General features: G+C 57.5%; 4 protein-coding genes across 4 annotated transcripts; all 4 read left to right on the forward strand.

The window, feature by feature from the left end:
* Window positions 1-958: 958 nt before the first annotated feature.
* SPSK_09248 (uncharacterized protein) lies at window positions 959-2,335 on the forward strand (the record flags this gene model as incomplete). The annotated part of the gene is made up of 1 exon (XM_016735824.1): window positions 959-2,335. One exon carries the CDS (start codon window positions 959-961, stop codon window positions 2,333-2,335), a length of 1,377 nt encoding a protein of 458 aa, XP_016587770.1.
* Window positions 2,336-2,485: 150 nt separating this feature from the next.
* Window positions 2,486-2,848, forward strand: SPSK_10049 (uncharacterized protein; the record flags this gene model as incomplete). The annotated part of the gene is made up of 1 exon (XM_016736610.1): window positions 2,486-2,848. The coding sequence occupies one exon, from the start codon at window positions 2,486-2,488 to the stop codon at window positions 2,846-2,848; it is 363 nt and encodes a 120-aa protein (XP_016587771.1).
* Window positions 2,849-5,228: 2,380 nt separating this feature from the next.
* On the forward strand, window positions 5,229-6,692 carry SPSK_09180 (chitooligosaccharide oxidase; the record flags this gene model as incomplete). The annotated part of the gene is made up of 1 exon (XM_016735757.1): window positions 5,229-6,692. One exon carries the CDS (start codon window positions 5,229-5,231, stop codon window positions 6,690-6,692), a length of 1,464 nt encoding a protein of 487 aa, XP_016587772.1.
* Window positions 6,693-7,457: 765 nt separating this feature from the next.
* SPSK_09444 (uncharacterized protein) lies at window positions 7,458-8,606 on the forward strand (the record flags this gene model as incomplete). Its single annotated transcript, XM_016736016.1, has 1 exon — window positions 7,458-8,606. The coding sequence occupies one exon, from the start codon at window positions 7,458-7,460 to the stop codon at window positions 8,604-8,606; it is 1,149 nt and encodes a 382-aa protein (XP_016587773.1).
* Window positions 8,607-11,945: the final 3,339 nt, after the last annotated feature.

Raw genomic sequence — 11,945 nt, forward strand, 5'->3', positions numbered from 1 at the left:
CCCCATCCTCTCCTCCCATTATTTTCTCTTAGTGAATGGTAAATGATTATCAACTCAGCAATCAAAAATGTAATAGTAGATGGCCAAATAAAGCAAGACCAAGCCCTGCTTCGTGGCTCATACTATTGCATGGTGTTCCTGCATATTACATTGTTCAAGTACATTAGAGTATTGTCCCCATTGTTCACCGTAACAGTCTACTCCATGTGTGTCAGTATCCGTTTCGGGACAGAGTCCAGCTCACTATGACTGAAAGTTACTAAATGCAAGCAGCGACATGGAAAACATTATCTTGACCGTGGATGTGACAATCGGTCACGGCATCCTCCTTCTTGTGTATCGTATCTGACATGGAATCTGATGGAGAAGTAAAGACACCCTGCCGCAGGTGTTGTGATTTTTATTCTTGTCTTGGTAGCATAACACGTCATCCAGTATGATTATTTTGTTGCTCCTTCCTTTTTCGATAAACAACATTATAATCTTTTTTTGCCACGGCAACATATTTAATTTTACTGATTCACTGCTTCACTGATTTGCTGATTTGCCGACCTCTCCTCTCCCTATATATATCGAGCCTGCCCCCCTCTCCCCCTCCTCCGACCTCCTCCTCTTTTCTCCCTCTTTCAAACCACTTTTCAGATTCTTGTTCGAGATCCAAAGCTGTTCACCAATTCATCCTCCATCGCCATCATCACAGCTTGCTTCGATCGAAAGATTCTGACCGACAGCAATCGTCATCCGCTTCTTCCTCCAATCTCCGCCGGCATCACCCACAATCGCAAATCAGCTATGGACTCTTTTGCTTTTTCACTCGCCGCGGTGATCCAACACCACACACCCTCTCTTCTTTCACCCATCTCTCTCTACTGTTCTCAGTTCGTCACTCTCACAATCTTCCCTGGCTCTTACATCAGACATTGTGCTAACTTGTTCTTTTACCACAGATTCCGTCATCATGGCTGAGCAACAGGCCGGGTCCGGTGGCATTGACCCCGAGCAGCACAACAGCACGGCGACAACTGCCATCACGCGTACCCAACCACTGGCGGTCAAAAAGCTTCAGGCCGCCAGCGACGCTCTCAAGGAGCTCATCAAGTCTCTCCTCCGACCCGTGTCCGAGCTGGATGTTGTGTTCCCCAGCCTCGAAGCCGAAGAAATGGCTTCCAACCACCGTCGCCGCTTGGCCGAGTGGCTCATCATGTTCCACCAGAAACATGGTCACTTGGCCTCGCGTTTCATGGCAATTTCCGACGCAATTCAAAATGATGGCCAGAGCACACATGCCCTTCACACTGCGGCATCTACCAACACCGCCACCACCAGCAGCGACAATACCAGCGCCAATGCCACTGAAAATGCTGCCGGGACCTCCTCCAGCGTCACGCAGACTGGTCGTTTTCAGTTTTCTCTGCTGCCTCCCGAGGTCCAGGTGATGATCTTCAGCTATGCTGCCGAGCCGCCAAAGTGCAAGCATTTCTTCTACGCGGTGACGTATCAACATCGCATGCTCCTCGACACGCTTCAACCCACGAACACTGCTCGCATTCCGCGCACGGCGCTTTTTGAGAACCACCCTGCCATTGAGCTCATGCCCGACCGCGCCTTCTGGATGCTCTGCACGGCCAGCCGGTTCGCGATGCAGCGCGAGTACAGCCGCTGGCGGGACGAGATGGAAGTGCGTCCCTACTGCATGAACACCGACCGCAGCGACTTTCATCTGACCTGGGACGGCGAGTCGGACGCCACCACCGACTTGGAAGGTGGCAGGCGCGCACGCCGGGACCCCGAGAGCCGGCCTTTTGTCTACCGTTCCAGCATGGACTGGGTGCACAATGTCAATTTCGTGCAGTGGACCAACGCCGACGGCCTTCTCTTTGACCATACGGAGCAGTCGATGGACAGCTCGGATGACGCCACGGACAGCGACACGGATGACGACGCAGGCGGCAACGCAGGCAACGGGGCCAACAACAACATGGCGGGCACGGTGGCCAACAACATGCGCCCCCGCAACATTTTCACGCTGAACGGCAATGACGAGGCGGCGAACCGCGATGCGCTGCACAACCATGTTTTCGAGGACCGTGGCACCGTCGACGGCTGGGAGGCCGGTGAGCGCCTGACCTTTATGATGAGCGCATCCAACCAGCGCCGCGCGACCCTTGCTCAAACAATGGAGGGCAAGGGGAAGGGGAAGGGCAAGGCCGTGGACGATGAGGGCAAAGACGACGAAAATGACGCAGACGTCGAGGACAACAGCGACAGCGATCGCGACAACGACAGCAGCAGCGACGACGACGACAATGAGGACGCAGACGCGCACATTGCCTAGGACAGCATTGTCGACGACGCGGACCTTTTTGCTGCCGGGCCCTCTGGTCACAACACAAACTCGTCTGTCAACGCTGGCGACCTGGACGACTCGGACTTTGTTGCTTCGCCCGCCCGCGAAACGGCGGCCATCCAGTCGGCTGCAGCCACCATGCCCCGCCGCACCCGCCGCCGTGCCCGCCACCTCGTCAACGGCCAGCGCTTTCTGCGCCGCGTCTCGCACCGCGTGCCCGTCGGCTTCGATTCGGACCCCGACACGGACAACCCACGCGCGCACCTCCAGTTCCCAGACCCCGACACGGCCATCGTCGCCACCGCTCCCCTCCAACGCCGCTTCACGGCCCACCACCTGGCCAGCTTCATTGAAAGTGTCCGTGACGCGCAGAATCGGATCCTGGGCGTCGACGGGTCCAACCGGCGCATCCCCATGTACCGCAGCGTCAACCACACCTTTCTAACGCCGGAGGAACAGAGACTTCTGTACCTCGTGCGGGAGCTTTACAAACGGGTGTGAGCCGGCGGTCGGCGACAAGGGGCTGAGAGGAGCGAGCAAAGATACAAGAGGAGGAGGAAGAAAGAAGAACAGGTAGACCTTGGTGTTTTTGCAGATGACCATGGATCGTGCGGTCTGTGCACGGCAAGATGTCAGAATGGACGACATGTCCTGATGATAGGAACAGGCGATGGTATGGGGAATTGAGCAACAGTGCCGTCGAAAAGCTTTGGGCGGCACTGAGATGGAGGAACACTTGTCAAACACCATGGCCGTACTTTCACTGGGCACTCAGTAAATCATGTACAGATGTCAACAGACATCCACAGTCTCCACGTTGTACGCTGTTTGCCGCAGCCTTCTTCTTCCTCTTGGTAGTTGCAGTTGAACAGTTATTTTAGATTTAGCCAAATCACACACAAAAACCACACCACCTCACTTGACCACCTATGCGATGTAATTGTCATTATTGTAATCACCAACCTCGCACAAAACGTAGCAGTACAGTGTTAATACGAAATTCGTAGCTGTGGCTTGGTGATGAACAACTGTTGCGTGTGGTGATGTTTTGTTCTCAGCTCCGTTTCTTTGTGATGTAGTACGCCTTTGTGTAAGCTGTGCCTGCCTTCCGAATGCGGTAATTGTTGGTTGAAAGCATGCATTGTGATTGGTTGGCGGATGTTCGCACTGAGAGGCTCTTTTACTGGGTGTTTCAGTAGCGACGCCCCACTGCATGCGCTGTACTACTTCGTACAGTGGGACGAGGACGGCTGTCCAGGGAAGCATCAAAGCCTTCACACATTGCCTCCACGATGCACCCGACCACAGCGCGGCACAGCAGATTGATGATGCTCCCTCCCAGTGGAGGTACGGAGGAGGCTGCACAGGGTACGGCACACATCCACGGCAGTCAGACACGCCGCCCACGGTCGACGAGCAAGACGCAGACGTGCGATGCAAAACGACACTGGGCTACCATATCGGTTGTTGGCCACAGTCTTCGTTGACAGTTCATTGACAGGACACGTGATTTGCGTCTCGGGTCGCATCATTCGTATAATTGCACTCATTTTATGATTCCGCGTTTTGCCAGTCCCTTGCGCGGCAACATGACTGCGGCGCTACAGCGAAAACTGTCCTGCAGGCTAAATACACACAGGCCGTTGACACATGCTCGGCGTCGGAATGTGGTGTGCCTTAATACGGTTACCTACTATGGCTATTTGGGACATTCCCCCCTTCCCATATTATCCGCCATGAACTCGTCTCTAACCGTTATGTTCTTTTGCTTCGTCCTTGTCCTTCGGAGAGCGTGTCCATCCGATTCACCCCGGCCAGCCGTCCAGTCAAATTCCCGACTTGGCCGCACCGGCTCCGCTGCCAGCCGCAAGAACAGAATGCATTTGCGCTTTTGCTGCGGACGCATCACCCATATAATTGCTCTCCACCCAAACGGGTTCGCCAAGACGGGCAGTAATTACGTACTATTACGTGCTGTACAAAGCAGCTGAGTGTGTGTCGTTGGCCTTTCGACTGTCGTGCCATTCGTCGCACGTCGTTGGCGCTGATTTGCGACTGTTCTATGCTTTCATAAGAAAGCACACGCTACACTCACCATCAAACCTCACCATTGCAGAGTACACCCATCCCATACACCCATTCCACCTACAAACAGGTCAACGGGTCACAGGGAGGCGTTCCTTACCGTCGCTCTAGCCGAACCACATGGCCATAAAAGCACCGCAATATCCTCGCCTTGCCAAGCAGGAAAATTCATTCACGTTCCATTGAGCCGACCAGTCTGCTCTCCCCCTTTGTCCTCTTTAATCCCCGTTAATCCCCTTTATCCCCCCTTCCCATCAACCACCGTTATCAGTACACCGGCCAGGACGGCAATTATTGGCCGCTTTGGGTTGGCATCTTTGGATGTATGTGGCGATATGGCCAAGATATGGCCAAGCCGGTGATTCCTTTTACGACGACCGTGCCAGGTTCTGTTTCTCTCCCGCGTCCCCCGTATCTTGTAGTCTTCTTCCCCAGTTGCGTTTCCCTTCTCCACAGAGCTGAACACGCGGGGGATTCCCTTCTGCCAACCCCGGAACCCAGACGGTTGGAAAAGGGACAGGTGCCTGGACCACGCACCGTCGACCCATTGTGTATGAAGCCGTGTCTTGGTTGTCAGCATGGTCGACTCATACCGTCCCCACAGATCTTGGCTTTTTCGTTCTGATGGACCTTAAAAACGTGAACCGTCCCGTGGACTGTGCATCTAGACTCTTCTGCTTTGTCCGCTTTGTCCTCACTACGCTCGTTCACTCAAAGAAGAAAGAGGAAATTAAAAAAGAGGAAAAGAAAAGGAAAAAAAAAACGCCGATCACGTCTCTTGACTCATCCTCCCAGCATGAAGTCCTGGTCCGCCTGGGCCCTTGCGGCCCTGGCCACGTCGGCGGCCGGTGCCGCCATCGACGACTGCCTGGCGGCGGCGTCGGTGCCGGTGGACACCAAGGGCGGCAACGACTGGAACGCGGACGTGGCGCCGTTCAACACGCGGCTGCCGTACACGCCGGCGGCGATTGTGGTGCCCAAGACGATTGCGGACATCCAGGCGGCGGTCAAGTGCGCGGCGGCCAACAAGATCAAGGTGAGCCCCAAGGGCGGGGGGCACAGCTACGCGTCGTTTGGGCTGGGCGGCGAGAACGGCCACCTCGTGATTGAGCTGGACCGGCTCAACAAGGTGACGGTGAACAGCACGACCAAGGTGGCGACGATCCAGGCGGGGGCGCGGCTGGGCCACGTCTTCACGGAGCTCTACAAGCAGGGGCAGCGGGCCATCAGCCACGGCACGTGCCCCGGCGTCGGGCTGGCGGGCCACTCGCTGCACGGCGGCTTCGGCTTCAGCTCGCACACGCACGGGCTGGCGCTCGACTGGATGGTAGGCGCGACGGTGGTGCTGGCAAACGCGACGGTGGTCAACTGCTCGGCGACGGAGAACGCGGACCTGTTCTGGGCGCTGCGCGGCGCGGGCTCGTCGTTTGGCGTCGTGCACACCTTCTACTTCAACACGTTTGCGGCGCCGGCGCAGACGACGGCCTTCCAGGTGAATTTGCCGTGGAACAACGCGGGCGACTGCGCCAACGGGTGGGAGGAGCTGCAGGACTGGCTGAACGCGGGCAGTATGCCGGCGGAGCTCAACTTCCGCATCTTTGGCAGCAGCTACGAGACGCAGATCCAGGGCCTCTACCACGGCGGGCAGGCGGCGCTGCAGACGGCGATGCAGCCGCTGCTGGGCCGGCTGGGCGCGTCGCTGTCGCAGGTGCAGCAGACGGACTGGGTCGGCGGGTTCGCCGCCTACGACAACGGCGACACGGTCGACGCCTCGCACCCCTACAACCAGCACGAGAACTTCTTCTCCAAGAGCATGGCCACGACGGCGCTGCCGGCGCGCGCGCTGCAGGCCGTCTGCGGCTACTGGATGAACCAGGCCCGCAGCAACACGCGCTCGTGGTACATCATCATCGACATGATGGGCGGCAAGAACGCCTTCATCCCCTCCGTCGCCAGCAACGCCACGAGCTTCGCCCACCGCGACAAGCTGTTCTTGTACGAGCTCTACGACCGCGCCATCTTCGGCTCGTACCCGTCCAACGGCTTTTCCTTCCTCAACGGCTGGGCCGACTCCTTCACGCAGAACCTCGCTGCCAACCAGTGGGGCATGTACATCAACTACGCCGACCCGACCATGAACCGCACCTACGCCCAGCAGGTCTACTATGGCAACAGCCTGCCGCGGCTGCAGCAGATCAAGGCCGCCGTCGACCCGACGCAGGTCTTTGACTATCCGCAGGCGATTGCGCCGGCCAAGTAGTGGGCATAGCGACAGGGAGGACGGAGGGACGACAGGGGGCGAAAGGGGGCGAGAGAGATGCGAGAGAGACGAGACAATGAGTCTCGAAGTTGCAGGGTCATGGACTTGTTGATGGAGTTTGTACATAATTCGTTGCTTTCAAATCAAAACTCGAGACTGTCAATGCGACCAACCCAGCCAGACCCGTGCAGTCGAAGCGTCTCGCCGTGCTGGCGGCATCGGAGGTGAAGAGGTGATAATGTCCCAGAAACGCAAGACGACGTGGCCAGTCCACCGTCGCATTTAGCCGGCGGGCGCTCACGCGGGGACGACGACTTTAGCAGGGTGGAGATGCCCCGGGCCAGGGCGACTTCGGCGGGGTTAGGCGGGAATAGCGACTGGTACGGGGGGCAGTGAGCATCTGGGACGCGATAAGCGGGCCGATGTAAAGACGCATGTCGGATTTGGGTCAACATAACAACAACATCCGATGTCAGAGTCCACGTGGTGCTCGCAAAGACAGCTGCCCGTTAACGTCATCTCACCGGCCGAGTGAACATAAAACAGACAGCCGTCGCATCAACAAGCAACGACTGCTTAGAAATAAACGATGTGCTGTTGAACAGACAGAGAAGCTGCCGCAACTACAGTTTACAGCGCCTACAGCGTCTACAGCGTCCACTGTAACCACTGACATCGCATCACGACTACCCCTCACTGCTGTTTCGACGCCCGCCCAACTCGCCCAATACCCTCCCAGCACACAGCACCGACTCTTCCCCTACAATGGCGCCAATCAAGGTCGGCATCATCGGCTTCGGCTTCTCGACCAACTGCTTCCAGCTGCCCTTTATCCTGCCCAACAAGGACCTGCTCGTGTACGCCTTTTTGCAGCGCGCCCCGCCGTCGGCCGCGGCGACGCAAAAGTTCGGCCACTGCACGCAAAAGTTCCCGCAGGCCAAGCACTACCAGACGGCGGCGGCCTTTTTTGGCGACCCGGACATTGAGCTGGTGGTCGTCGCGGCGTTTGACCACGTCGCGCTGGCCACGCAGGCGCTGGAGGCGGGCAAGCACGTGGTCGTGGAGAAGCCGGTGTCGTCGACGTCGGCGGAGGCGGACGCGCTGATCGCGCTGGCCCGGGCGCAGGGCAAGCTGCTCAGCGTGTTCCAGAACCGGCGGCTCGACAGCGACTTCCGGACGGTGCAGCACCTCGTGACGGCCGGGGCCCTGGGCGACGTGACGGAGGCCGAGATCCACTTCGACCCGCCGCCCGGGTTCAAGGCCGACGTGGTCGACCGCAACTACGGCGACGGCCCGTATACGCCCGGCCGCGGCAGCGTGTTCGACCTGGGCACGCACACCATCGACCAGGCGCTCGTGCTGTTTGGCAAGCCGGCCTACGTCACGGCCTTTTTCCGCTCGGTGCGGGCCGGCGGCGGTGGCGTGCACGACACGTTCTCGCTGGTGCTGGAGTACGACGGCACCGAGGCCCGCACCAACCTCGTCGTGACCGTCAAGACCAACGTCGCCTCCGTCCTCAAGGACCAGCTGCGCTTCGTCGTCAAGGGCACCGACGGCACGTTTATCAAGTACGGCACCTGCCCCCAGGAGGACCGCGCCATCGCCCACCCGGGCGTCGCCGCCGACGACCCGGCCTACGGCGTCGAAGACGAGCGCATCTGGGGCCAGCTGACGACCAAGACGCCGTTTGACGCCGCCGTCCAGACGCGCGACGCCGCCACGGGCTACTACATGGGCGCCTTCCCGTCGCTGCCGGGCCACTACCGCGGCTACTACGAGAACATTGTCGACGCCATCCGCGGCACCGCGCCCCTGGCCGTCGACCCGCAGACGTCGCGCGACGGCATCCGGCTGATTGAGCTGGCGCGGCAGTCGCACGAGACGCGGGCGAGTGTGAAGTGGACGGATGCGTAGGGGGGCGACGGTGCGTAGCAGGCAGATTAGGAGAGCGAGCGAGCGAGCAGACAAGGAGAGAATAAAACGGGCGAGCCAACATGTATTGAGATTGCTCCGAAGACGTCGTGAATAGGAATACGTACAAATAAAGTACGGCGCACTGTATGTCGCATACGTACACATACACTCTACGCTAAACGGTCGGGACGGTACGATTGTCGACCGACTACACACCAGATGCACCCTGCTCGTGATGTGCAGGGCCAGTAACGTTACAAGACGGGGTTGTAAGGGGACAACGACATCAGATGAACGGACACAAGCGGGAGATCAAAAGGTGGGTTGCAGGGGAGCGGCCGACAAGAAAGTGTAGAAACAAGGCCGCGAATGGGACAAGACAATGGAAGAACATGGGAGCATGCCCAACAGACCTGGATCCTGGTCGAGTCGAGGACGACGCCCGCGATGACCCAGAATAAGGCCGTGACCATGTCGTTTTGGTCATTTTCCAGAGGCCGGACGAGTGGCGATCGGCCCATGGGAGCAGGATGGAGATTATCGATGGAGATCATCGATGGAGACATTGATGGAAACCACCACAGGCGCTGCATGGCCAGGGTGATATAAGCTAGGTGCCACAGGGGAACTCCAGACTCCTCTTGATGAACAGACAAAGGATCGCGAAGTAAGCACCTTGTATGGAGATGATCGGCCGGCCGGTGGAGGCACGCCAAGTGACTTTTTCTCGGGGTACTTTTTCGGAGATGCAAAGGTAACATGCAGATGCACGACTCTGCCGTGTTCCGTTGCGAGAGGCGTCGCGCGAGGCGGAAGACAGAGTCTCGTCATGGTGGCGGCAACGACACGACATATGTCGTACATGGAAGAGATAAGGACACAGATGGACAGATGGTGATAATGGCAATCGCTCCAAGGGCGAACGTGGGGAACGGCTGCATGCATGGTGCGACACCCCAAACACCACAAAAGCACATGGACAAGGGCATTAGGACATGTGCCACACACCACCACCCCACCATTTGCGGTGCCGACAGACGTGCCTGTCCCGGTTGGGATACAACTTGCGCCTTGTTCGTGAGACATAGGCAGTAGGTAAGAGGAGGTAGGTAGTCGGTAGCAGTGTAACCGCATCGCAGATAACAAAACGCCGACACACAAATCACAGACACGTCGTACAGATGTCCGATATCCAGACCACAGCTCAAGGCTCGTTGTTCCATATTCGCTGCCAAGACCCGTGTCGGGCCATCCCTCGCCCTGCTCATAAAGGGCCATCGGAGCAGGGCGTGACTGGGAATAGTGCGTCGGCGAGAAAGGCTGCGAGTACTTTGTACGTAGCTGAGGCTCACGAGGGCGGCGACCGGGGGACGGCCCAATTAGGCAACTCGATCTGGCCAAGACCGAGACGGTCGTCTGATGTTGCGCCCTGGGTTCTGGACGCCTGGGCTCCTGGGCTCCTGGGCAGCCGGGGTACTTTTGTGGTGGCTGTCCTCCCCTGACTGCCCTTGCAGGAGGACACTAGCCACTGAGCCTTCAGAAGCCCTGACATTAGCCTTGATGGTAGGGCAGTAGTGCGCGCCAAGTCTCGTCCACTGTCTTGTAATCGATCCGTCGTAGGCCGTAATTACGTAGGACAGTCGTCCCTTGACCGCCCCCAAAGACGGCCCCCGAGAACCATAGACCAGGTCGACTTCCCACAGCTGGGGGCTGTTGTTGTTTCGCCGGTCCTGTTGCTGTTGGTGGCCGTCGCCTGGTGGTGTTCTCGAGAAGTAATCTTACAGGGGCAGGTCTTGGCCTCTACTAAACTTTAGTCACCATTCGCAGTCTGCCATATGCAGTCTCCTCTCGCCGCCTTTCCTTTTTCCTTTCCGTTTTCCTTTCCTTTTTCCTTTCCTTTTTCCTTTCCTTGTCATACTTGTCAGACGTGAATCGGCTCTCCGTCGTAGATCCTTTGCGGCTCTGTGCGCCATTAACATGGCGCCATGGCCATTGCCTTTCATTAACTAATTTACGTCGCAATATTTCCGTCTCCATGTTAGTCGGTGGCAAATGTATGAATTGGGAAATTCAGCTCAACTGGTGCGGACCCTTTTTTTTTCCTTTTTCACAGACGGCACGCCAGAGCATGCCTCCCGTGCCGTGATTGGAACAATTGCTTGGATCGGTAAATGGCTAGTCAAAATAATCAAAGGCGGTCGACAAACAAAAAGGCATGAAATGGACGACGCCAGCAAGCCACCAAAAAGACTCTGGACATCTGTTCTCCGTCCAGACGGGCCGGAGGATCGCTGCTCGCGCTTGATGTCTCCCTGGCGGGCCATGATTTCCTCCGGTCGCGTCCATCGTTGTCGATCCGTGCCCACTGGCTCGTTCTTGTCTCCCTCTTTTCCTCTCTTCCTCCCTCCCTGCCTCCTCAAAACACCAGTCGCGCGTGAACGTGTAAATGAGACCTTGCCGCCCAGCCGCTGCAGATCATCGCCATGTGTCTTTCGGCGTACCGTCTGCAATGAATGTAAAAAATGTAAAAATGTAAATAATGTGCTCAGCGTGAATTGCTTGGCAACGCGCCTGTCTGCTCGTCTCCTCGTCTGCCTGTGCATTTCTTGTTTATCTTCAATGTCTCACAAACACCGCGTGCTCGTTTGTGAGCAACCGAGCACTTTCATCTCACGCGACTCTTCATCTCGTTCATTGCATCAGGTCGCATCCAGCTTTTTTTTTCGTCTTTGTCTTAGCACTTTTCTTTCCTCATTTTCGTCTGTCTTCTGTGGTCTTGGCGTTGCCTTCGATTTGTCTTCTCCGTCCTCAACCCTGCATTAGGGATATACAGACGGCGCTACAACGGTTCCTTTGTCGACGATCACTTCAAGTGCGACCACAACCTCGACCTCGACCTCGACCACAACCACAACCACCACAGATTGCCTGGACCCAGACACAGAAGCACATGCACCTGGTCATTCTCTATTCTACACCATCTTCTCTCCTGCCTGCCCCCTCTCCCCCCTTCCCCTTCCTCCGTCGCCTTGTCCCCACCGTCCTTGGCTTTCATAACGCCAAAAGTGGCAACGTTACGAAGTGACCAAGTCCAGGGGGACAAGTCGTGGGACGTGCACAGGCACGACCTGACCATCCGATTTGACAACGACCCAGCGAGCGTTTAATGTCGAATCTTACTGGAAACGGCTCTCGCCGGGCTGGCAGACGCTAGACGGGGACTGCGGCGCGAGGGTCGTAGCTGTGGGCCGTGGTGGGTGGATCGGCGTCGACCGTGGCGTGGCCGTTGGTGGGACGGACCCCATGATGCTGGATGCCCAATGTGACGACAAACCAAAG

The sequence above is a fragment of the Sporothrix schenckii genome (genome assembly GCF_000961545.1).
Source record: "Sporothrix schenckii 1099-18 chromosome Unknown Cont44, whole genome shotgun sequence".
Classification (NCBI taxonomy): domain Eukaryota; kingdom Fungi; phylum Ascomycota; class Sordariomycetes; order Ophiostomatales; family Ophiostomataceae; genus Sporothrix; species Sporothrix schenckii.